At 39.0% G+C, this 27471-nt stretch overlaps 1 protein-coding gene across 1 annotated transcript; it reads right to left on the reverse strand.

The window, feature by feature from the left end:
• Positions 1–1636: 1636 nt before the first annotated feature.
• LOC120531326 (uroplakin-3b-like) lies at positions 1637–27060 on the reverse strand. Its single transcript, XM_039756623.1, has 6 exons — positions 26884–27060; positions 17675–17839; positions 11740–11974; positions 6707–6789; positions 4933–5062; positions 1637–2274 (listed from the first exon to the last, which is right to left on the reverse strand). Exons 1-6 carry the CDS (start codon positions 26939–26941, stop codon positions 2139–2141), a joined length of 807 nt encoding a protein of 268 aa, XP_039612557.1. The 5' UTR covers positions 26942–27060; the 3' UTR covers positions 1637–2138.
• Between the last annotated feature and the right edge of the window lie 411 nt (positions 27061–27471).

The raw sequence follows: 27471 nt of genomic DNA on the forward strand, positions 1-27471 counted from the left end.
GGGGCCCATGAAGCCCAACGCGTCCCATAATTTTTATTATAATTTGAACATTTATTTATTTAATTAATTTAATTCTTATTATATTTTTTTTTAATTTTGCAAGTCTGTTTAGTTTCAAAATTAAAAAGGCACGTGGGTACTTAGCAGCGGTCAGTTTACGACGCAAGAGATATTCATGAAGGCCGCCCTGGGAGAGAAGTCACGTGGTCTACAAGAGTATTCCCCGCTCGGTGGGAAGTGACGAGGAGGAGGGGGTTCCGGGCGCCGTGATAAAAAAGTCATCAGCCGACAAACAAGTACGTCACGTAGTTGCAGCGTTCTGAGACACGAGGGCCCACACACCTTCTCTGCACCGGGGCCCGGATTTTCTCTCGGCAGCCCTGCAAATGATGTTTTTCAAAAAAGTGTGCTGAGTGTAGCAGAGCTCTCAGTATGCCATGAAAACATCTGATTTGAGTACACATCTACCTTGAAGCAAAGTGCGAGCCATTGCTGGCAGCACATTCTCAAATCATGTTATTTTTTATATTGTGTACTTAAATCAGATCATGTTTTTTAAATAGGCAATGCTGGCTCAAATACTGAATCTCATACAGACACAGTGGTTTAATGACAGATACACACTCAAATCCTATGATGATTTTTTTCTAAGATGGTGTTTGCGTTTTGCCTTTTACATAGCCTAGGGAGGGAGAGTCACATTGAGTGGCAGTACGGTGTGTTTTGGGGAAGCCTGAATATATGAGTCTCACTGTACTTTCTAAACATAACAATAAATCTGAGCTAAGCTGATTACAATGCATTACATTTTCTATAAAAGCCTTAGATTTTTGAAAGAGTCGAGACCACCTGGACATTAATACTCAATTCACACACATTTACACACTTTCTGTGGTGGGTCTTGTGCATGGAAAATGGAAAACAATCGATTATCAAACCACAATGAAACAGACTGAAGCACCACAAGCAAATGATAGAATTGTACAGTGCATGCTGAGAGATTGCGGGACGCTTATCAGTGCTCATTGTCTCGCTGTCAAATTTGAAGAACGTCAATCCTAAAGTGAAACCACATGCCTGGGGCTGAAAGGCTGCTGCAGAGGAAGACAAACATTAAGGTGATGTGCACAGCGGGTCTTCTTTTAAATGGTGGAATATCACAAAAATGTTTCTCTCTGTCCTATGGACATGCTGTTTTACAATATGCGTGCAATCTCACGATGCAGATCAATACTTGATAACGTTCTTGACTTGAAAAATGGGCATATTCAATACATTTAAGGTTTTGTTTTCATGTTTGAAAATTTCCATTTGAAAATACAAGAACAGGCTACGTATTTTTTTTATTTATAAATATGCTTCACCTTAGAAAACAAATGAATGTGGCAATTTAACACATACCAGGACTGTGAAGAGATAACATTGACATGAAAAGTAAAAAATGTCTCTTTTTTAAAGGTACTGATTTGTAGTGTGAACTGTAGTGCGCCATTTGATCTTCCTGGACTCTGAATTAATTGTAATTAATGAGTAAAGAACTTCAACATGAGGGCTATTATTGAAAATTACAAACAAAGAAAAATTATTAGTGCCATTAAAAATGTTACATGCAACAAAAAGTCAGAAGGCAGTCCAGTTAAAAGTGAACTCAACCGTTTAAGCTTCTTTTATTTACAGAAATGTGTCATTTTAGTACAAATCACCAATTTAAAAAAAAAATAGTTTTTATGTATGTCCATCAGAAAATTATGATGATTGTCCAAAGCTGCCTAGTTCTGGCTAGTGGGATTCCTTCATCTTCATATAGCACCCATCCTTTATTCTAAATTACGGAGGTAGCCTTTCCATTTCAAACGTTCTAAATTCTTCTTATGTTTAAGCGTTATATAAAAAATAAAGGAAAACATTTTAACTTCACTGAAACCCGGCATGCCAGGCAGCTTTTCATGAACTAGAATGGCTTCCCATCTTTTGAGATGCCCTTTAACTCCCCACACCGGATATCAGAAGCATGGCTGGCAGGCTTATCACTCAGGCACAAAGTGGCAGTAAAAACATGACAGAAAGCAACAGAAAAGGCCGGTCAATGTGTTGGACATGTCATGAGCCCGTGGCTAAAATGAATCTGTGAAGGCATCTCATGGATCAGCGCTGGAGGTTGTGGTACTCGGAGGGGTTGTACGTTGGTGGAAGCTATACTGCTTCATGCTCACAGGTCCCAGGGCAGTAGGATTATTTGTGCTAATTTCCTCTTTTCCTTGGAAATAGCCAGAGCTGAAAAAAGAGAGTGAAAGCAAAAATAAAACAAACCAGTAAGACATTTATCAAATGTTGCTGTACAAAGCTTGGCAGCGATAAGCATGAATGAGAAATGAATGAAGTAGGACTTTTGAGGTTGGGTCAAACAACAAGCATCATTTATAGGTTTAGAGTCCAGAACTACTTGCTCTCTTTTTGGAACTCATGTCCTCATCTGTTTAATGAATCTGTTCAACCTAATGGATGAGGACAAGCAAATCTCATTGGGGGAGCAATTGTTGCAATGTTGGACTGACACCTAAGCAGACTCCCAGATATACCCACAAACACTCACATTCACACCTATTAACTTCACGTGTGGCTTTGGTATTAATGTTTTGTTCACTTCTACCTAGAGGAGAAAGCAGCTGCCACGCAGTAAAGTAGCAGATAGCATGAAGGCCAGTTCTCATTAAGAGAGATTTTGCATTCAAACTGAAATCAATCAATGCACATGCTAACGATGCAGCATGTGACAATTTTGCAGCCTCTTGATGACTTCTGGAACTTCTAGCCTTGACTGACTCAGTAGTTGCTTTCGGTAGTGTCTGAAATTTAGAGGTGAATTCTGAACTTGTAAGAACTTGTGCGATCCACTCAGACACCTGTAAGTGACACATCTACAGAAATTTGCAATGTGACTCAGTAGGAGCTTCAAACCTAAAAAGGTGTTAGAGATGCCGCAGAAAATGTTCCGAGATGCTTGGTGCCATTTATTAAGAGGGACATTCTACAGAAATATACTTTCCACTTGATGGATTAAGTAAAGTCTAAATGATAAGATGGCACAAAGATGGGTGGATCAGTGTACTACGCCTGAAGGCAATGCTCACATCGCTTCAATGTATGTCATTGGTGCTTTGACACCTCTGTGGTGTCACTTATAGAGAAGCAGGGCATGTAACATCTAGTTTGTATCCTGCAATCACAGTTTGAAAAAAGTTTGGGCATACTAATAAAACCAAAAAGAAGAAATTTATAAATTCTCTTCATTTTGTATGAAATTGAAAACACTTCAACAGCACATCATCTGATGTTTTACTCTGTAAATTTCATTTTTTTGAATATACACTCATGTCAAACCTGACGACTGCAACACACTCCAGAAAAGTATGAACAGTGCTTCCCACTGTGTCACATCACCATTTCTTTTCATATCACTTATCAAGTATGTGGGCACTGAAGACACAAGTTGATTAAATTTAGCAAGCAGAAGTGTACCCCCATTCATCAATTATGCACAATTGTATGGTGCCTTCATTGCCATGTTTTGCGTTCAAAACCAGTGGACTGCAGGCTGGCCCATCAAGTACCTGCACTCTCCGCTAAAGTATCCATGCACTTGTAATCTGGGCAGAATGGGGTTTGGTGTTGTCCTACTGGAAAATGCAGGTGCATCTCTGGATAAAATTACGTCAGTTGCTCCAAAATGTATGTGTATCTTTCTGCATTAATAGCGGCCTCACAGTTTCCCTTGTCATGGGCACTGACAGACACCCATACCATGGCAGAGGCTTGCCTTTTGGACATGATGCTGATACCAGCTTAGATGGTCCTTTTCCTATTTGATCCGGAGAAAAGGACGGCTGTTATTTTTCCAAACTCTATTGGAAATGTTGACCTGTCAGACTACAAAACAGGATTCCACTAGGCTACTTTCCATCTCAGACGAAGCCAAGCCCAGAGAAGTCAGTGGCACTTCTTGACAGTGTTGATGTATGGCTTCTGCTGTGCATAGTTGAGCCTTAACTTGCATCTGTGGATGAACTGGCAAATGGCATTGACTGACAAAGATTTACTGAAATATTCCTGAGCCCATGTCAGGAGAGCCAATACAGATGCATGACTGTTTTCTAAATACTGACGTCTGAGGGATCAGAAATCTCATATATTCAGAAGCAGATTTTGACTTTGTTTTTTTACGCAATGAGATTTGACAGGATTTCTTGAATCTTTCCATTATAAGGTGTACTGCAGAGACTGAACTGTCCAAAATTCTACTAATTTGTCTGTTAGGAACATGCTGGATTATTCACTGATTCATCTGTTGGCATCCTTACTCTTGAAGGACTAGGCCTTAATTGGAGGCTACTTACATTGTATAACTCAAGTGCCTCACCTGTTTCACATTATCTTCTGATTTCATATCGTTATTGATCCCTAGCTTCCCCATCCCAACTTTTTTGGAACGTGTTGCGCGTATCAGCTTAAGAATAAATGTATATCTCCAAAGAACAATACAGCTGATTAGGGTTAAAGCTTGTCTTTATATGGTTTGTACTTGAAAACAAGTCAAGGTAAATTTACAAATCCTTACTTTTTGTTTTTAATTGGCATTTCTCATTCTGTCCCAACTTTTCTGGAATTAGGGTTGTAGGATTCAATGTATATAATGGAAGTAAGGAGATTTTGAGAATGAACACTGGACATGCATAAAGTCAAATTCTTGTGGGTATAATAACTTGTCAATTTGAGAAAGAGCTTGTCTATAGATAGCTAATAATAGGCAGCTAATACCATAAATAGATACAGAGAATGATAATATAAGTCACCATACACAAAAATTAGATGGATAGAAGTGAACAACACTATACGATCACTAAATTGATAGATAATTAAAATCTTGGAACTGACCATGTGAGCATGAACATCGCGCCCAACAGCAACAGCAGAATTCCTGTCAGGGAGGATAAAATGGAAGTGATGACAATCATTCCTCCAGATCGCTTCCCAAACCATGTATCGATGCTGTTGTAATCCAGTGCTAAAAAGAGAAAGAAAGCAATACTTCTTAAATAACTGGCACTCAACCCAAAAAGGAAAGCTTCAGTCTATCAGTGGCTGCAGTGGCTGCAGGTTTTTGTTCCAACCCAACTACTTCATGAGAAGTCATTTATTACTGATGAAGCACTTATTGCTCAAGTGACATTTTACTGCTTCATTTTCGTTGTCCCACTTTTGAACCCTTAATTGCTGATTTTAGCCTTAAACAGCTGCATTCTCTGTTTTTAATTGCCCCTTATTAGCAAGAAAATGCAAATGACAAAGGTGCCAGCAGTTCTCTGTGTAGCTTGCCTTCATTTACAGCTGTGTATATTCATGGTGAACTATATCTCCAATATAATTAAACGCTAAGGTTTGTGTGTCCAGTCTCTCTGAGCATTCTGATTGGTCAGTTTGGTTTTAGTGACATCACAAAAGAGGAAGGGTGAGTGTGAGACGCACGAAGAGGAGTAAAGGTGTATGAGCCGCACAGAGAGAGTCCCCTTCAAAGATAGCAGGTTGAAAAACAAGACAGGAGGTGAGAAAGGCGCCTTGTTAGTAAAGGCCGAGTCTGAGAAGCAGATTTTACAGGAACACGCTGAGAAGAGGCAGTGCAGGTGAAGAGGCTTCCACACACATGCAAATACAGATAGGAAATATTTTTAACTATTCTATTACTTGCCTGCAACAGGTACTGTGGCTAATGGTTTATTAAAATATTTGGAAGGAAACTGAAGAGAAAAATAGTTAAGGACTGAGAAAAACTTATCGTTTTAGGCTTCAAATCTTTTGGATGATATCCTTGTAAAGGAAAAATCCACTATATAAGAATAACCAGACACTGCAGAGTTAAAACAATAACACACCATGAAAATAAGTAGGATCTTCTGTTGATAAGGATTAAGCATCTGGGATGGAACAAAAACCGGCAGCCACTGACCAACATTGCTCCCTCCTGGCCCAGCAGATCAGGAATAAAGAAAGATAAGCCATTAAAGGTAAGTTTAGCTAAAATGGTCATTTTTTCAATCTGGTGTGCATGATATTAAATATTTGACCAAAGTGTATAGGATTTGGGAGACACGTTGTGATTTTTGGAGTGGATGAATCTTCACACCTATGACTGACCTGTTTTTATCCGATGTCCAAATTAAATTTTCCTGCAGAAGGATAATTACAGAAAGCAAATGCTCTAGAAAAGTGGACTCCTGTATTTGATTAAGTATGTGTTGCATATTTATTATGTTGAATATTTTATTTTGTATATATGTTGCATTCTTTTTCATGTTTAATAAACTAAATATAAAGTGATATGCTACTTAAATGATGAGGAGACGTGGTGATGCTGTGGTTAGCACTTGTCTCTCATAGATTTGAAGTCTTTGGTTTAAATGTCAGGCCTGGTCACTGTTTGTGCGAGTTTGTACTTTCTCCTCATGTCTAAGCTTACTGTGGTTCTCCTCTCATATCTCAGAATGTGTTTGTTAGATTGACAGGTAATCCCAAATGGAGAGATGCAGCTCAATACTTCCCATAATTCTCTAGTAAACAATTTCTGCAAAAGGGGAACATGTGAGCCTGATACACCAGAGTTCAGAAATTATGTGGATTTGGTTCAGAAAATCGAAATAATTCAATCACTTACGTGTTACAAGCTTGATAGGTGAGGACCACGCTGTCACCTGAAAAATTTTGGTATTTAAACTGTCACTCAGCAGGTACCTCACTCTAAAATTAAAAAATAGAAAGGAGAAAAGAAATGTTAGAATAAATTACACCCAAAGATATATAAAATACATTCTTGATCAAAATCTAATTCTTCAGAGTGTGAGGAATGGTGTGAGTCCTGTGAAGGCTTGTGCACTGGAGCGTCAAGATGCAGCAAGTGGATAGCATGGAAGGCCTACATGGAAACTCGACACGGAGTTTCTGTTTACACTCAGGTTAATGGGAACAGCTCGGCCTTCTTGATTAACCCTTTAAACTCAGCTTCATTTATATCCATTTACCGCTGCTTTAATTTAACTGGCTATAACTTCATCTCCCTTCACTCAATATTCATGTTCAATTCTTTTAGAATGATTCTGTTAGTTATGTTGTACACAAATGTTGCAGGAGAATAAGCTGGTGAAATTCAGTATTGTTTTTACCAAAAAAAACTGCACTTTGAATGTTTTCTTATTTCCATAAGTGTTGGAATAAACTTCCAAACACTTTAAAGGTGTCGGTGAACGTGACAGGAAAACTAAGAATAAAATTGTTTTGAAATATCTACAGGTAATAAGTCTAGTTGTACTTTTGTGAAGCAGTACAAAACCAGAATTCTTTTCCTCAGATTTTATTGTTTTCAAATAAATGTCCATAGCATATATATTTTGAAGGGCAGATCTTACTCTGTTAGACTATATCTATAGTTGGTAAAGAAAGTATACTGTGTATCCAAATTACAACAAGAATAGTTGCAAGATGCATAAACATGTTTACAAAAAAAAAAAAACTCCTGAAGTACAGAAAGCGTAATGTGGAGTCATTTGAAAGTTGTAACACCGCTCTCATTTAGTAGATAATAGTCTACCTGTCAAACTGCACCTAATCGAATCAGAATGTTCAAGAATGCCATGAAGTAGGGTTGGGGGCAGGTTGCAATTTGGCCATTTTTGTAGTAAGAAAGAAAAATATTGCATGTGGGTATTGGGGCATGCAATGCAGCATTTTAGTGGCAAAACACTATGCTTTAATTATACCAATGAGGAAATGAATGATTTGAAACTGTTTTATTTTTTTAATTTTGCATTATTGTTCAGTCCCACCGGAGGGTCTAAAACAATGGGGCTGAACTGAAAGGGTTAAACATTAATAACGCACCGGCACGGCCGCACTGTAGGGCAAAGGTTAGGGCAAGTAAGCTTGTTTTGACTGGTAGTGTGAAATGAAGCAAAAATCCCAGGTTTGCATATGGATTGGAGGGCTAGTCAGAAAGGTTGTACATTACTTCACTTTGTATGGATGCCAATGGAATCAGTTCCACGGATACCAGTCCATGATAAACTGTGCACTACTGGTTGTCACAAATGCGCGTCTGAGGTATGCCTTCTGAGTTAATCTGAGGTTAGCACTACCACTCCAGGACATGTTGTGGCTGTTGATTTCACAGCCCTGAGAAGGGAAACTGAGCCCACCCCTTCCTGTCCCTCCGCTATAAAACCGAAATGCTCCCTGACTTGGCACATCTCATTCTGGAGAGAACCGACTGCTGTTCCCGTCCAAATACTGACATCTTAACAGACCATTAAACCACCCTGAGCTTATTTTTACTTTGCTGCTCTTCTCTTTGTTGCATTTTTAACTGCCCTCAAGTGCCTGTTTATTTTGGGGACATTGTCTTACATGTAAACGTCTACTCGTGGAAGAGTGTGTGTCTGTCCAGCCCGGAAGTGAGAGGTAGAGACGGGGTAAGGGAAACAGAAAACTTGCTTAGCTGCTAATAACTCAAGCGAGGCCAGCACGTCAGCAAAACAAAACCTCAGAAGAAAGACAAAGTCACTTAGCCACTAACATCTGCAAAACGGTATCCCTATTACTTTTCCTTCCACAGCTAATGCACAAGCGATGCGAGCACGTCAGCAAAACGAATCCTTCTAGGAGAGAGATGCCCAGAGTAGTTCCTTTCAATTACCTGATATCTTTATATTTCAGTTTCTTTTTCTGACGATTTCAATAGTTTCTATGACCCCGGGCTTTTTACAGCACAGGCTTACACAGCTAGTAATTAATAAATGGCGACCTGGTTTGTGGACTATGTATTTCCTTGGTTGACACCATGATCTAGCACTTAAATCTAAGTGCAGAAGCACCATCTAGTTAAAATGTATTCAGCAGAGTTTAACCACAGTCTCGATTACCCACAACACACTCACATAAGGGGGTCATTCTCAACAAAACCATTCAAAGGTGTTTGTTATATGTACTGATATATTGCATTTTAGATTCTAATAGATGATTTATACAACCAAGACTATAACCTAATAATGGACATTTTAAATAGAAAAAATGATAGGAAATAAAAAAGGTTGACAGAGAAAGGACAAAAACATTGGAGCCCATTGACTGTCACACAAGGGGCAGTAGCTGATGACCACTGGGGTTTTAGACTCAGGTCCTATAAGGCCAACAAGACCTCTTTATACAGTTGTGCTTGAAAATTTGTGAACCCATTAGAATTTTCTATATTTCTGCATAAATATGACCTAAAACATCATCAGATTTTCACTCAAGTCCTAAAAGTAGATAAAGAGAAACCAGTTAAACAAATGAGACAAAAAAATTATACTTGGTCATTTATTTATTAAAGAAAATGATTGAATATTACATAATTGTGAGTGGCAAAAGTATGTGAACCTCTAGGATTAGCAGTTGGTTTGAAGGTGACATTAGAGTCAGGTGTTTTCAATCAATGGGATGACAATCAGGTGTGAGTGGACAACTTGTGTTATTTAAAGAGAAGGGATCTATCAAAGTCTGCTCTTCACAACACATGTTTGTGGAAGTGTATCATGGCATGAACACAGGAGATTTCTGAGGACCTCAGAAAAAGAGTTGTTGATGCTCATCAGCCTGGAAAAGGTTACAAAACCATCTCTAAAGAGTTTGGACTCCACCAATCCACAGTCAGACAGATTTTGTACAAATGGAGGAAATTCGAGACCATTGTTACCCTCCCCAGGAGTGGTCGACCAACAAAGATCACTCCAAGATCAAGGCGTGTAATAGTCGGCGAGGTCACAAAGGACTCCATGGCTACTTCTAAGCAACTGAAGGCCTCTCTCACATTGGCTACTGTTTATGTTCATGAGTCCACCATCAGGAGAACACTGAACAACAATGGTGTGCATGGCAGGGTTGCAAGGAGAAAGCCACTGCTCTCCAAAAAAAACATTGCTGCTCGTCTGCAGTTTGCTAAAGATCACGTGGACAAACCAGAAGGCTATTGGAAGAATGTTTTGTGGACGGATGAGACCAAAATAGAACTTTTTGGTTTAAATGAAAAGTGTTATGTTTGGAGAAAGGAAAACACTGCATTCCAGCATAAGAACCTTATCCCATCTGTGAAACATGGTGGTAGTAGTATCATGGTTTGGGCTTGTTTTGCTGCATCTGGGCCAGGACGGCTTGTCTTCATTGATGGAACAATGAATTCTGAATTAAATCAGAGAATTCTAAAGGAAAATGTCAGGACATCTGTCCATGAACTGAATCTCAAGAGAAGGTGGGTCATGCAGCAAGACAACGACCCTAAGCACACAAGTCGTTCTACCAAAGAATGGTTAAAGAAGAATAAAGTTAATGTTTTGGAATGGCCAAGTCAAAGTCCTGACCTTAATCCAATCAAAATGTTGTGGAACCTGAAGCGAGCGGTTAATGTGAGGAAACCCACCAACATCCCAGAGTTGAAACTGTTCTGTATGGAGGAATGGGTTAAAATTCCTCCAAGCCAGTGTGCAGGAATGATCAAAAGTTACCAGAAATGTTTAGTTGCTGCAAAGGGGGGCTCACACCAGATACTGAAAGCAAAGGTTCACATACTTTTGCCACTCACAAATATGTAATATTCGATCATTTTCCTTAATAAATAAATGACCAAGTATAATATTTTTGTCTCATTTGTTTAACTGGTTTCTCTTTATCTACTTTTAGGACTTGAGTGAAAATCTGATGATGTTTTAGGTCATATTTATGCGGAAATATAAAAAATTCTAAAGGGTTCACAAACTTTCAAGCACAACTGTAGCTGCTAATGGAATCTGGTATTTATTTTCATTATTATTCCTGCTCTTATTTTGCTACCGTAATGAAAACAGATCACTAGAATATTTAATGGACTTGCATGAGATTACTACTCCCTCTGTTATTCTTTTTATTTGATACTTTTTTCTATTTAAAGTTTCCTTTATTAAGTTATAGTGGCAATTTTCTGTTACCTCAGTTATATGGTATTTGGTAATACAATCCAATAGATGGCACACTGCAAAACGCCAATAATGAGTGCATCCAACAGAATGTAATCAGCTTACTGTATATTAGATGGATAAAGCCACTGAAGCACTTTTTTATTTTTGCAAATCATAACATGGCATAGAATGAGCCTGTGCTTGTAAATATATGAATAAAGAACAGATTAATTACCATCCAAATGAACTGGATTGAGGTTTGTGGATAGCCATGGTTTCTCTACAGGTGTTACTGGGGCATCAGTCCATTGCACACACACCCACACACATACAAATATACACACACTAGTTCATAGCCTACTTGTTTAAATTCACCAATTAAAGTGCATGTCTTTGAGATATGGGAAGGAAAACTGGAGTACCCACAGAAAAGCCCCTCCACACAGAGGGCAAACTCCACCTAGAGTGTGGCCATTCTGAAATTCAAACCCTAGCGGCAGTGTCAGCCCCTGTATTACCATGTTTGTCATGAAAAGAAGAATGAATTTGCTGAAGAAGAGGACTTAACGAATTACATCATCAAAGATGCAGCTGCTGGTAATTGTGTGATTTATGTTTAGGTACAGTGTATATTTTTTTTAAATGCTGCAATAGCAGTATAACAGTCATAAAAATACTGTCCCTGTCCTTATTAATTCAGGAATGAAATACACAAAGTGAGTTTAATCACCTGACAACAGTGTTTGGAGGCACTGGTCCATTGCAGTCGTTTCCCGTGCAGGTTGGATTACTGCCGATTCTAATGACACTGTTGATAGGAGTGGGTTGCTTACAAGTAAATGATGTTGTATTCCCCACTAAAGCCATGTAATACTGTAAGCCATTTGCTTGGAAGGCAGCACTGTACTGAGATGAGGTGAAGACGGCTGAAGTTAAGGAGTTCCCAACTGGAAAGTTTGCTACACCTGTGAAAGGAACAATTATACTGTAAACACAATCATGCTTTGGAGGAATCAGTTATTCAGTTATGTAGTGTATCAAAATGCAACATAAAGACTGCAGAAGAAACGGATGAGATTTCAGAATCTACTGTAACTGTAACAGTCAGATGCACTGCATAAAGGAGCGACTGAATGTTTAGTCAGCAATGAATTAACATCCTCCATCCTTTGTTGAATCTGCGTTTTCATTAAAGTATTAGACAGAGTCCAGAGCCTTAGAGATGCCGCCATACTCCCACACTTAGTTGTACTGTACTGGGTCAAAGTAGAGATGCCAGTTGACCTATTGCACACAGTTTTAGGCTGCAGGGAATAAGCAGAATAACCACTGTGACATGGAGATAATATGCAAACTTCAGACAGACACCAACATGGCTCATATTCAAACATGGACCTGTAGATTTTACCATTGTTCTACTTTTCAGGATGTCTAATCCCATCCCCACATTTGCTGGCTCCCCTTTTTTCCACAGATGGATACAAATGTTATGGACTTTTCACAGCATGTCACAAGAACAAATCATACTCTAGACACACCGAGAACCACAACAAAATGCTTGTCAAAAAAAAACCAAGTCAGATTGTTATTTTTTAAGGATGATCTGCGTAAGGCACATTACAGAATTAAATATGCAGTAAAGCGCTTTCTTTGGAAAGCTTAAAAACATTCACTAAGTTTGAGAAGAGCACTCACAATGATGAGTCAAGCAGGAAGCTTGGATAAGTGGTAACAGAAAGCTGCTTATCAGTGTTCAGAACACAGTTTATGACTTTTTTTTTTACTTTTGTAAAGTTTAAGGCATTGTAAATAGAAACAGATAATGACAATGATTATTATTACAATGCATGACAACTGAAAATCAATTTGAAACAAAGCTGCATCGTTGCATTACAACGAAATGCGGTTTGGTGGGTGGCTTTTCCAGCGCTGTGCAATTTGTGTTACATTGTGACAATTTGGTTGATTTAATTGAAAGCATAATAGTTAAAGATGCTTGGCTGCCTGATTAGAGACCCAGATCAGAAATCAGTTTCACTCAGTAATATTTGTTTTTTTTTTTTTTTTTGGGAGGCAGTCCTGGTCACAGCTCACCAATAAGAACATGTGTGGGTGTGTCTGTGTTCGCTGATAGGCTCAGATGACCAACAGGTCTTTGATTTTATAACAGTAAAGCCTGCAAGAAGAGGTTTCTTTCTTGAAATGCTTGTTATTCTGTTAGATTCTAATTATGAATTCTGCTCATTTCAAGGCTACCACAGTGCCATTTGCTGGGACAAAATTAAGATATACTTTTGAACTTGTGACCTTTCATTTTTTGTTGCTTTCAAGTGTTTCTTTAAACTACTAGGGGGCTCTCCTCGCCCACCCGTATTTGATTTACTGGATATACAATTTATAGAGATTGTTATTTTCATGGGAATTGTTACATTATTTTCATCCATCCATCCCGCTATATCCTAACTACAGGGACACGGGGGTCTGTTTGAGCCAATCTCAGCCAACACAGGGCTCAAGGATGGAAACAAACTCCGGGCAGCAAAGGTTACACGCACACACTAGGGACAATTTATGATCGCCAATGCACCTAACCTGCATGTCTTTGGATTGTGGGAGGAAACCCACGCAGGCACGGGGAGAACATGCAAACTCCATGCAGGGAGGACCCGGGAAGCGAACCCAGGTCTCCTAACTGCGAGGTAGCAGCGCCTCCCACTGCACCACCGTGCTGCCCGCATTATTTTCACTTTTACCTTAAAACTTTTGTAAAAACAATATTTGGAATTAACCTTTCTTCAAGATCGCATTGAATTTAGATTCCATGTTTAGGCTTACATCGTAACAACGCAACTTATAACTGCTTGTGAGTGAATGTCGTTTCTTTCTCGCCAGTAAATAAAATTACTTTCTCAAATGTTTGTCCATGCTCTTTCTTCTTCGCATTGTCGTTGATGTGTCATCTAGAACATATAAAATTATTGTCCTGATAAAATTTATAAGAGCTGATAGCGCAGGAAGAGTGGTTGACTTAAGCATTCACAGGACTGAGGTTAGATGACCGTGGTTTTGTTTGAAAATACTGTAGTTGTAAGTAGCGCGTGACTTGAAAGAATCTCATGTTAAAAGTCTCCGTCTCACGGGACTTCATACCGCAACAACGTTTGTGGAATCTTTTAAATCTCGCTGACAACACGAATTAGACGATCTACAAGTCTCCGACTTAAACTTTAAATCCGAAGAATATATTCGATCTCTTTTCGCTGTTCTGTTTTTTCACCGAGTAACAATTTCCGTTTGTTTGCGCTAATGCGATCTTTCCTATCCTTTTTTTGAGACTTGAAATATTTGTACTTTCATTATCTCTAACCTGCTGTGCGTGTGTACCGCGCCTACATTTTTAAATTCTTTACGACGTTCTACATTGTCTGCTTTGTTTCTACTTTGAAATAGAGAGCTATTAGAATGAGACAAAATATATATACATAAATATATACTTTATATATACAATACCTATAAAAAGTGTTTACCTCCTTGGAAGCTTTCACATTTTAGTGTTGTACAAGGTTGAATCACAGTCAATTTAACTTGACTTTTTTGACACTGATCTACAGAACAAAACTCTTTAATGCGAAAGTGAAAACATATTTCAGCAAAGTGGTCTGAATAAATATAAAACACAAAATAACCGATTGCATATTACCCTCCCCCTTCAAGTCATTATTTAGTAGATTAGCCTTTGGCAGCCATGACAGCCTTACTTCTGTGTGCTCATGTCTCTAGCAGCTTTGCACAGCTAGATGATGCCATTTCTTCCCATTCTTCTTTGTTAAGCTGCTTAGACTCTATCAGGTTGCATGACGATGGGGAGTGAACAGCCTTTGTCAAGTTCTGGCCAGAAATTCTCAGTTAGATTGAGATCTGGACTCTGATTTTGCCACTCCAGGACAACTGTAAACATTGTTCTTTTGAAGCCATGCTTGTGAAGTTTTGGCCTTGAGCTTTGGGTTGTTGTCTTACTAGAAAACAGATCTTCTCCCGAGGCACATGTCTCTTGTGGACCACATCAGGCTTTCCTCCAGGATTTCTCTGTATTCTGATATATTCATTTTACTCTAGACCCTAACAAGCCTTTCAGGGCACTATCTCCATTCTCCATATATCATCTTGGTACCACCATCCTTCCTGGTAGGGATGGTGTGTTTTTGATAATGTGTGGTGTTCAAACATGACTTTTGGTTTGATGGCCAAAAAGCTCAATTGCGGTCTTATTAGACCACATAACCTTTTTTCAGCTGACTTCAGAGTCCCCCAAATGTCTTCTGGCAAACACCAGTATGTCTGTGTTTTTTTTTTACGGTGGCTTTCTCATTGCCCCTCTCCCATAAAGCTGGAACTCCTGATGCACCTGGACAATAGTTGCTGCCTACCCAGTCTCTCCACTCTAAGCCACTGTAACCTGTAACTCCTTCAGAATTCTTCTAGGTCTCTTGATGGCCTTCCTCACTAATCATCTTCCTGCACGATCACAGTTTTTGTGGACAGCCTTCTCTAGGCAGATTTAAAGCTCTGCCATAGTCTTCCTATTTCTTAATGATTAATTTAACTGGACTCTAAGGGATATTCAATGTCTTGGATATTTTCTTGTCTCAACTACCTGACTTGTGCTTTTCCATCACCTGATCACTGAGTTGCTTGGTGTGTTCCTTTGTCTTCATTATGTAGGTTAGGCCATGATACTCTGTGGTGGGCTGGCGCCCTGCCTGGGGTTTGTTTCCTGCCTTGTGCCCTGTGTTGGCTGAGATTGGCTCCAGCAGACCCCCTTGACCTTGTAGTTAGGATGTAGCAGGTTGGTTAATGGATGGATGGATGGGCCATGATACTGGCTGACCACAAGCTGCACCTTCCAAATAAGATGCATGTATACTGCAATCAACTGAAGCCCCAGACAGGTGATCTCCACTGAACTAATCATGTGACTTCTAAAATCATTTGGCTGCCCCATTGAGGATTTGGGTGTGTCACATGAAAGGAGGCCAATACTTATGCAATCATTTATTTTGTGTTTTATATTTGTAATTATTTTAGACCCCTTTGAAGACATCTGCTTTCACTTTGACATTAAAGAGTGTTTTTTTTTCTGTCACATTAACTCCAGTATTATATCCATCCATCCATTATCCAGCCCGCTATATCCTAATTACAGGGTCACGAGGGTCTGCTGGAGCCAATTCCAGCCAACACAGAGAACAAGGCAGGAAACAAACCCTGGGCAGGGTGCCAGCCCACCGCAGAACTCCAGTATTATATAACGGTAAAATGTGAAAACCCCTAAAGGGTGAATTATTTTATAGGCATTGTATACGTTTTTTCATTTGTTTATGTTTATATAATTAACTTTTCCACAAATATTAATTTTAATAATCTTTTAGTCCATGTATGATATATGTTGAATTTCTTGTCTAAGGTAATAGGCTTTAAGTTCAATACCTTTGCTGATATTCACTTAGTAAACCTTTTTTATTTCATGGATCTTTTTTGTTTTTTGATGGTCAGTTCCTGTACACTGAAAACACAATGTATAAGATTTTCATCCCTACAGTTTGAAACTTGGAATAGAAGAATATGAATCACTTTTTTATACAATATTCTTCCCCACAAAGGTTATAGCAGTAAATGCATTCAGATTATTTTGTTTGTAATCGGTGTGAAAAATGTTTAAATATACTTTATATACTACATGCTAAATATGCTATCATGGCGGCACGGTGGCATAATGGGTAGCGCTGCTACATCGCAGTAAGGAGACCTGGGTCCTCCCTGCGTGGAGTTTGCATGTTCTCCCCGTGTCTGTGTGGGTTTCCTCCGGGTGCTCCAGTTTCCTCTCACAGTCCAAAGACATGCAAGTTAGGTGCATTGGTGATCCTAAATTGTCCCAAGTGTGTGTGTGTGTGTGTGTGTGTGTGTGTATGTGGCGCCCTGCCCGGGGTTTGTTTCCTGCCTTGCGCTCTGTGTTGGCTGCGATTGGCTCCACCAGACCCCGTGACCCTGTAGTTAGGATATAGCGGGTTGGATAATGGATGGATGGAAATATGCTATCGGAACTTGTGACTGAAGACAAGTAAAAAGTGTCGTTTAGCAGTTTAAAAGGTGCATTCAGGAAGGCATGACAAAGAAGATCGGCTAAGTTTTGTTTCAGCTTGCATGGCCCAGTGGGTTTATCTCTGTGTTGACACTGACAAGCAGGTGACGGCTCTGGATGTTGGTTCAGTAATCACCATTTAACACCACAAATGTGTGATTGTTTCTTTATCACTTGTGTGTTTAAATAAGGGACAACCTCCTGAAAAGATTAATAATATGAAATGCCATAGAACGCAAGTATAAAACAACCAGCAAAAGCTGTTTGTTTGGCAGGGCCCGATATAAGTGCTGCTATGAAGTAAAGACTGACTTGTGCAAGTGTCATTCAATAAAATGGAGTAACTCCTGGCATTGTTTTAATATAAACACAACACATAACCAGGTTATACCCGTGCTGGATTTGGAGCCTGTCTTAATAATCACATGCCATGCACATCTGAGCATGTTCCTTCAGCCACCGCTCCATCAGATACATATTAACTAGAAAGCAAAGACAGCTACCAGACAAAATAAAAGGAACTCACCCGTTGAAGCACTGGCCACCACAGCCCAAACGTTGCACTGGTTTGAACACAACCCAAAGTTGAAAAAACACAGTGGTGCTTTCATCTGAAACGTTGTTACAGAGATAGTTCCTGGGTAGTTAAATGATGAGATCTGAGGAATGAAGAGCGGGGAGAGAGTCGTAGCTGGAATAAAAAGAAAAATACAGAAACAGTCAAATCCACTGCTAGTCTCAAAGAAAATAGGGGGTTGGACTTTTTATTTTTAAAATAAACTGCTCAATTAAATGTATAAAGGCCAAAAGACAATTTAGTAAAGCATCAGGTACTCTGAAAACAAGAAAGAGCTCAAATAGCACTTTGAAAAAAGAGAGCGACCCTGGTGTAGAATTAATCATACGACAAAGACCAATGAAGTGTGCAGAAGAGGAGAGACATCTTGTGACATGAGGTTTGTAAGTGTGATGTAAGCCTCATATTCACTGAGATCTAACCATGTTTTCTACAAGTAATAAAATATAATCAATTTATTTAAAAAAAAACACTTCAAAGGGGCTTGCTTTTGCTGAGGAGACAGTCCAAACAAAATGGAAGTCCGTTGTGTACATTTCCAATGGAGGCGAGTCTAACTGCAGCCTGCAACCCCTGTGACGTGGGTCAGGTAATGCCCACAACGTCAGTCACAAAACGCCCTTTGAGTCACATGATCCTTCCACAACCATTATCTTTAACCATAGAGCAATGCGATTGTGTTTCGTGATGTTGGGGTGTTACATGACTGATCCCATGGGCACTGCAGTCTGCCATTACACTCTGCTGGTGTTCTGATGGCACCAGTATGACCATTAGAGGTTGCTTTTCATCCAAAACAGCCTGTCGTCGTTATTCCCACAAACTGTTGTCTTCAGGTACACCCATGACCTACCCTGTTTAAACGGATTAGGAAAACGGATAGATGGGGGGATTAGAGGCATACAGTGGGGTTTACATCTTTCTCTTGGTCAGAAGAGTCTTTATTCCCATATTATTATTATTGCCATTTTAAATATGTTTCGTTGTATCTGGAGTCTGCTGCCTGTTTTGATTCTTAGATCTTCATACTTTTCTTATTTCTTAACTGGTCAGTCTAAGACACACAGCTAAACATGTGTGAAGTGAATGTGCTCGTCTGGTCTGGTGTCAAACACTGACTGATTTGTTTTCTCCTCCGTTGCCTCTAGTTTTCCTCTCATTTTCTAAAGATGTGCAGTTGTTCTTTTTATTTTTTGTAAGTGTGCCTTGCGGTGCATTGGCACACCATACCCAGTATTGCTTCCTGCCTTGTCCTGCCACTGCTCTGATTGGCTCCAGTTGCCTGTGATCCTGAAATTCGCTAAACATGCTGGAGAATTAAAAAAAAAAATGAGAGGAGCAATAAATTGAAATACTAAAATAATTTAAAATAAAAACTATGAGATACGTTCTGAAATTAAAGTAAGACTAGCTGCGGTAAACAAGTATTATTGTAATTTACAGTGACAAGTTCTCTAATTAACAGAACAAGATACAGAGGACAGAAAGATATGGAAGAAGATGATTCCCTGTGGCGACCCCTAACGGGAGCAGCCGAAAGAAGAAGAAGACAGTGACCGATGAAATCAAGTCTGTTGACCAGAAAACAAAAGGTACCAATTTATGAAGTCATAATATATGTACGTAAGGGGCTGAATGTTAGACATTAATAAAAAGTAAAGACAACATGCTGCAAATCTGGGAAAGAATCTTCTTGAGGAAGATATCTGGGTCCATAAATTAAGGTGGCACATGGAGAACGAGGACTAATGCTGAAGGAAAAAAGCTACGTAGGACTTAGTGACGGGAGTGAAAATCAGGAGACTGCAATGGCGGCAATGCATGGAAAGAACAGATGGTGATAAAACCCTAAAGAAGCTAATAAATAGCAATGCAAGCAAACAGCAGCAGAAGTGTTGGGCAGCTGGAGGAAACTCCAAGTGTGAGGATGGAGAAATAAAGAGAACAAAGGAGCCAGCCAAAGCTCTCCGGTGCCACTGGGAATGGAACGGTGAGTTGAAGAATTCGGTGTTATGTAGGCCATGCATTCCCCGCTTTTCCAATTTGCAATTTTTTTCACTATATTTTGTGGATGATTGAAATATTTTTTTACAGTTATAAAAGGGAAATGTATATTTTGACCAAACATTGCTAATCTAAAAGGATTATCTCTTAATCAAACAGCGTCACCATTTTGATGAATATACTCACACCCTTTCACAAATTACAGCTCCATAATGGCACTTTACTGGTTTGTGTGGTTCCTTGCTGAACCACTGCTTAACAGAGAACCACCTAATTCTGAGAAGGGCCTTTGCATTTGAATTTGGTTCTTAATATGTGGACAAAACAGAAATCTTTCATGTCTAGGATGCTACCTAGCAAGACAGGAAGAGATTCAGAAAACCAGAACTCAGCCAGAGTTATTGTATCCAACAAGATTCTCTTTAAGATTAGGAACCCGCTGGTATTACACAAATCTATTATAATCACATCATTTTTTTTGTTACCTGTTACCTATATAAATAAACAAAGATTCTTTCTGGAACCTTCATGTGGAATGTTCTTTTTGGAACAAAAATGTTTCCCCTATGGTATCGCTCTGAAGAAACCCTCTGACACCTTTATTTTTAAGAGTACACACACCCACTTTGACAGTTATTATGCTTAAAATTCTGGCAGGTTACCCAGGCTAACAGCAACAGTTAAATATGTTCCGCTTGCCCATTTCTTGACCCTGCTTCTTCCAAAGCAGGATTGTGAGGAGTCCAGCCTGCCATCATCTCACATGAAGCAGGGGCCAACACTGAACGGGACGCCAATCCATAGCAGGCCGCAAACACAGGGACCCGGATGTGCCCATCAGTCCATCTCACCCGCACATCTTTGGAAAAGCTGAGAACCAGAATTGTCAGTGCGCACATAAAGGGAACGCACAGACTCCACATAGACTTAGTGCTCGGTTAGTTTTATTATTTGTTCTACTGCTTAGGAAATGAGAATGAAGAGTTCAGAAGGAAAAAATGCACTATAAGAGACATAACGTGAAATAATATATATATAGTGAACGTCATCCCAAAGCCCTTCGAATAAAAAAAACACCTCCAAAGTACAATTGGAATATACACAAGTTAATGGAGCTACTTGGGGGTCACACATGGAGCTGGGAACACAAGTTGGCTTGTAGCCCACTTCCTTAGCCCCTAGACCACCCTGCCTGTTCAGCAGTAACAGCAGCACAGCCGACTCACATATTCACCACCCTGATTTTGAATGTCATGCCTGGCTGTTGTCCTTGTGGGGTTTGCATGTTCTTCATTCATCGATTTGAGTTTCAGTTTTCCTCAAATGCGCTTAAAAGTAATGGTTCTTTAATGGCACTTAATTGTCCTTTACAGGGCTGTGTGGTTCCTTGTGGAGCCTTTGCTTGACAAAGAACCATTTCATTCTGGGATGAGCTTTTTTTTGTATATGGAGCTGAATCTTGGGTTGAAAAGCTTTCTAATATGTAGGCAAACAATGAAATCTTTAATGTATGATAGGCGAACTAGCAGGACACAAACAAATTAAGAAAACCTGGACTTAGCCTGTGTTATTGGATGTATGCAGCAAGAGTCCTTTAAAATTGCGACTCACTGGTATTCCTCAAATCAATTATTATCTGTTTGAGGTCATTTATTGTATAGAGCCTGTCACCGATCTAAATAAATAAATGGTACTTTCTGGAACCTTCATGTGGACGGGACTTTTGGGAATCAAAAATGATTTTTCTATGGCGTCGCTCGGTAGAACCACTCTGGCACCTTTGCACATCTCTGAAGACAGGCTGGTTAAGTTGTCTGGCGACTCCTATGTGAGTGGGTCTGTGATGGACCACTGCCTTGCCCAGAACCGTTTCCTACCGTGAACCCAGTAATGCTGAATAGGCCGCAACCGCCTGAGACCCTCAATTGGGTTAGAGTTTGAAAATATTACGTGAGTGTTTTCTGTACTTTATGTTTGTTATCTGCATGTATCCCTGAGAACTTATAACAACCACCACACTTTACAATTGTTTATATAGGGTGGTCCAGATCTAATTATGCAATTTTCATTACGCTATAACTTATTAAGTTTATTACATAGAAAATCACCCGAAAAATCCCGGACCATCGAGAAGTGTGCGCACTGACGACATGAAGAACCGTCTTCACGCCGAACTGGAATCGTCCCCACGTAAATCAAAGTCATCCAGATGATCTGGATCTGCACAATTAGATCTGGACCACCCTGTATGTATATATATATATATATATATATATTCTATTTATTTATTTATTTTTAATTTTTGGAAAACTGCCAGGCTAAGTGTCTTGCTCAGTGATTGCAGTCCACATTTTTGATCCATATATGCACAAGACATATTTTCTACAGATCATACTGACATATTTGGATGGCCATCTCTGAAGAGAAACATCCAAATCTAGGAAACACTGGGATTTTGCCACTAAGTGATAATTAAACAAAGACTAGATGAAACATTATGTTTTGGTTAATGTAATTCTTTAAATATTTATCTCAAAGCAACCAAGAACTTGTATCTGAATATAAAATGTTATAATATCATGTGATGACAGCATTTTAAGCCCAAAAGTACTTTCATTTTTATGTTTCTTAACATTTAAACTGTAATTTAATTTGCCTCACTGCTGAGATATTCAGTTTGTCTCTTGCTGTATATAAAGCAGAACACGCCAACATTAAAGATGAAGTGCCAGCCCAGCTGGAGCACCAAGTGAAGTGCAGGAGACAGAGAACAATGGAGCCAGCCAAAGCTCTCCAGCACCGCTGGGAATGGAATGGTGAGTGGACGTATTCAGTGTTATGTAGGCCGTGCATTCCTCGCTTTTCCAATTTGTCATTTTTTTCACTACATTTTGTGGATAATTGAAAAATTGTGAAAAGATTTTTTTACAGTTATAAAGGGGAAATATATATTTTAACTAAACATTGCTAATCTAAAAAGATTACCTCTTAATCAAATAACAACAACGTCACCATTTTGATGAATATACTCACACCCTTTCACAAATTACAGCTCCATAATGGCACTTTACTGGTTTGTGTGGTTCCTTGCAGAACCACTGCTTAACAGAGAACCACCTAACTCTGAGAAGGGTCTTTGCATTTGAATTTGGTTCTTAATATGTGGACAAAATAGAAAGACTAGAAGTTGTTGAGACTCCAGCAGATGACAACAAGCTCCTTTACTGTCCTGCTGTATTTATATTTCCTGTAATTTCAAAGTTGCGACAACGTATCCTTAAATAAAAAAATGTAAAAGCTATTATGTTTCTCTGAAATTTAAATACCTAATTGCTGTACCTTTGCGTTGGCTTAAGATTAATCATTTAAAATGTCATTAAAATTGATAACTAGACAAGCCTCTGGACAACAGATGTATTTACTTTTTTATTCTGCAGGTATATCCATTCACTTTAAGGCTTGACAGCTGTAATTTTTTCACTTAAATTTTGCTTTGCACTGTGCAGATGGTAAGTAAAACTCAGACATAAACTTTAAACACAACGGGTAGTGGCACAAAGAGTCGATGCCTTGGTCCAGACTGGGAAATAAAATAGCAAATGTCCAAACTGGCACCCAGTGACCAAATCTGTAAAGAAACTACTTTGATAAATAAACCATTTCTTACTTCGTTAATTCATTTTTCTTATGCAGCATTATCAAACATTTTGAAAGGCACACTTCCAGCAAACTCAGTGCAGCCTAAAAATTAATGTAAGACACTTTCTGCTGGTTTACTTTTGTTTTCTTCAGGTATAATTTTATTGATTTTAAGGATCGATATGTGCAGGAAAGGCACTGTTCTTATTTTGCATTATATATATATACTTATATGTTATATAATATAAACAATAAAAAGTTTAAATACATTTAAAAAAGCAACCCTGTCAGGTCAAATGTACTGTCAGGCTTTCTCAAGAAATGTGGGCCCTCACTTAAAAATGGCGTAGATATTCATTCATTTTGGAAACTGAATAAAACTGTTGAAGATTTTTTGAGGGCAAATAAATCTTGGTAACACAAAATTAAAGAAATCTAAAAGGACACCCTCAAAAACACCCACTTGCTTGTTTACAGCTTTGTGATGTCGAACACACATAAGTGAAAAACACCAGTGTAAAAAAAAAGGTGGCCAGGTTGGAACAGGAGCGCAAGCAGCTACCCTGACTACTTCAACAAATCAAACCTTAAGGTTTAGCACTTAAAGTTACATAAAGACACTACAAGAAAATGGCTAACTGTTAGAAGAACTTTAATATCTGATGGGTGTCAACTATGACTTGTCTTCTTGTGATTAATGATGAGCATTCTTGGCAGCATTCCATAGCCTGAAACGCATATTCCAGGCAAACCTTTTTGTGTTAGTGACAGAAGTCTGCTTTGAAGAATATTCTTCATTGTTTTGCGTGTCTGCAAGGCTTTTTGCACCGGTAGGCTGGTTCCCCCACATCACAGAGAGGTTTCGATTAAAATGATCGATAGCTTTAAATCAGCCTTTTCCAGCTCTGGTCCTGGAGAGTTATTGTGGCTGCAGGTTTTCATTCTAACTGTCTTCTTAATTAGTGACCAGCTTTTGATGCTAATTAACTCTTTTGCCTTAATTTTAATTGACTTGCTATTTTAGACCCTTTAATTATTTCTTTTTTCTTTAATTAGCAGCGAAAAAGTAATGATACTAAATGAGCCAACACATCTAACACAGCTAACCTGCGTCCATTATACAACATCTGGAAATAGAGAAAAGCGAAGGCCTCAGGAGTGTTGATCTGCTCAGGTCCACAAAACATTTTGGTATTGTTCTTAGTAAAAAGAAAATCAAAAGTTTTGGAAATGTCTGCTGTGGCAGAATGAGAGCAAAACTAGTCATGGAATTAAATAACTGGTTTAATTAACAATAAAAATCAGCTTCCTAATTAAGAAACGGGTTGGGGTGAAATTGGTTGGAGGTCGAGGCCCCAATTTAGCTAGTCATGTGTTGGCACGCTTCATATCTGTTCTGGTGCCATTTAAAAGAAAAAACTAATTAATTCAGAGGAATGAATGTTAAAAAAAATTCAATCATCAGCAAAAGGTCACTAATTAAGAACAGGGTTAGAATGAAAACCAGCAGCCACAGTAGCGCTCCTGGACCAGAGCTGGAGACCGCTGCCCTATATCGACCCCGTATGATCTAGTGTGTCTTGCGGCAGACTGGCACAATCCACCACCCCAGGACGCCCAAACCCGCCCAGGGCATGCCCCCCCTGTACTGAGAGCTTAGAAAATGAACGCCATGGCGGATTACTTAAAGGCCGCACTGTGCTGTGCATGGCTTTGGGTTGTATCCACTGCTCTCTGGGCTTTCTTCATGCGCTGCAAAGGATTGTTGTTTTTGGAACAGTGAGGCGTGACTTGCAGTTACTCGTCAGGTGAAGTTATTTGCATGTCATTGAAGCACGTACACGCAGGGACAAATGTCATACTCACGTCTTCAGAACCGCGTGACTGGGCACACACCCTTAAAAATCCTAGTCCTTTAGTGGCGCTTTGTGCTTCTTTACTGTGTTGTATGTTTCCTTGTAGAACTATTGCTTCACAATGCACCCATTTATTCTAATAAAGGTTTAACTATTTGCATTTTCAAAAACATCCCATTATGTAGAAAAACCCGACATCTATCATGTTAGTTAGGCAACCTAGCAGGACATTAACAGGTTAAGAAAACTTAAATTTCGCCTGTGTGATTGCATGAAGCGAGGGTCCTTTCAAAAAAGTACTATTTCGCAGATCTTTTCTATCTACCTATTACTGATATAAATAAATAAATAAAAGCTCATACTGGAACCTTCACGTTGATGGGTTTTTTGGGAAACAAAAATGAGTCCCGTATGGTATCGCCCTGAAGAATCACTCTGGCGCCCTTATTTTTAAAATGAAAAAAAGGAGGGCACAGCATTTTTGCTATTTCCATTACAAACAGTGCAAATTATCAACAATCTAAAAGCTCTTCTGACTCGCTAATGCGTCCATTTATTTTAAAATCGACACATTTTTAAATTAGACGTCTGCAATTCCATGACTACATAACTCTTTGAATTAAATCAGTTCCAGATTATTAGTTTTCGAGAATTTTAAACACTGTGGAAAAGTGTCGAAATTTTTGGCTCTAAAATTCACACAGTAAACGACGAGAATAACAAGGAAACCCGTTCTTTTTAGGCATCTTTCATTTTCCATTTGGTGGTATTGAAAGTGTGAAGAGTACCTGCCCGCACAGACCGGATAGGATGATCTCCGATCCACTTCACTTTAGGTTTCTCATCTTTAGGAGGAAACCCACATGCACACCGGAGGGTTTGATTCGGAAAAAAACGACAGACCGTAGGGCACCCAAGTGTGACCTTAGTACAAGCAGTGTGAGGATGGACCTTCAAGTCCACAAAGTCAATCTAAAAACTGACCGAGATTCGTGATTAAGAGATGTGCTGGATGCTGTGTAGCACTCACGAGCGACTTTTACTCTTGTCCAATCGGGTGCTTATCCTTGTTATTTTTTTTCACCGGTGCGGTATGCCCTTGTTGTAAACAATACACCATTAACACAGCCAGCACCAAGTAAACTACTGTATTTATCATTTAAGTAAGACTCGTCGGGCAATGCTGTTTACTATAACAATTTAATGGCTGTAAATCCGTATTATTTAGTGACGACATGTAGATACCCCACCCCGCCTCTTCGATACTCATTGCCACTTAGAGAACTGAGATTGATAGAAATGGAAATTATGCTGTCTGTATGTATATATATATATATATATATATATATATATATATATATATATATATACTTTGTATATATATATATATATATATATATATACTTTATATATATATATATATATATATATATATATATATATATATATATATATATATATATATATATATATATATATATATATACTTTGTGTGTATATATCTATATTCCAATTTTAATTATCTTTACTTCTTAACTGTATTAATCAATAAGTATTACTGCTTTATCTCTAACAGCTTGTATTAATTTACCACGATGTGCAAATCACTTTGGATAAACAACTAAATTAAATGTGGCCCGAATAATTACGGCTTCTTACGTTGTCCAGCGGCAGCGTGGATTGACACGGCCAGCAGTACCCAGAGGTGCAGGTCCATTTCCAGACTCCGAGAGGACAGCGCACAAAACGAAACTCCAAATGTCTTCAGGGACTTGTGAGCAGCATCTGATGAAGAGCGCCCGTCCCGCTGAGTCAAAGCGGTCCTTTCGGTCCCGCCCCTTTGTGGTACACCTGCTCGAGGCCCCGCCCTGCACAGACTCTTCGTCCGAGTGGTTCACTTGTGCAGGCTAAAGCGGGCAGGTACGTACCCACTGAATAACTAGCAGGAGTGGACTGCACACCAGCCACTTCACGTCTGTGCGTTTCCAGAGGTCAGTTTGAAAATCCCTGATGCAATGGAGATGTCTGAAACGAACTGACTTATGGATTTACTTTTCCAGGGCTGCAGTTCACAGTTTTTTTGGAATGTAGTTCAACAGCCCTGAAAAACCCCTGAGGAAAATGATTGTATGATTTTTATTTAGCTATTGGCAGCTACTTAATGTAATTAAAATTTTTGTGTGTTTTTTTTTAACCAAAAATATAGTGCAGAGGTTTGAAGGTCAGGTGGTTCAGTGGGTAGTATTG

The sequence above is a fragment of the Polypterus senegalus genome, chromosome 6, assembly GCF_016835505.1.
Source record: "Polypterus senegalus isolate Bchr_013 chromosome 6, ASM1683550v1, whole genome shotgun sequence".
Lineage (NCBI taxonomy): Eukaryota > Metazoa > Chordata > Cladistia > Polypteriformes > Polypteridae > Polypterus > Polypterus senegalus.

Coding starts and splice junctions, on each gene's coding strand:
- LOC120531326 (XM_039756623.1), bottom strand. CDS start 26,941: ATGGACCTGCACCTCTGGGTACTGCTGGCCGTGTCAATCCACGCTGCC. Junction 11,975..17,674: donor GGTGGCCAGTGCTTCAACGG/GTGAGTTCCTTT, acceptor TTCCTTTCACAG/GTGTAGCAAACTTTCCAGTT. Junction 2,275..4,932: donor GCGATGTTCATGCTCACATG/GTCAGTTCCAAG, acceptor CTCTTTTTTCAG/CTCTGGCTATTTCCAAGGAA.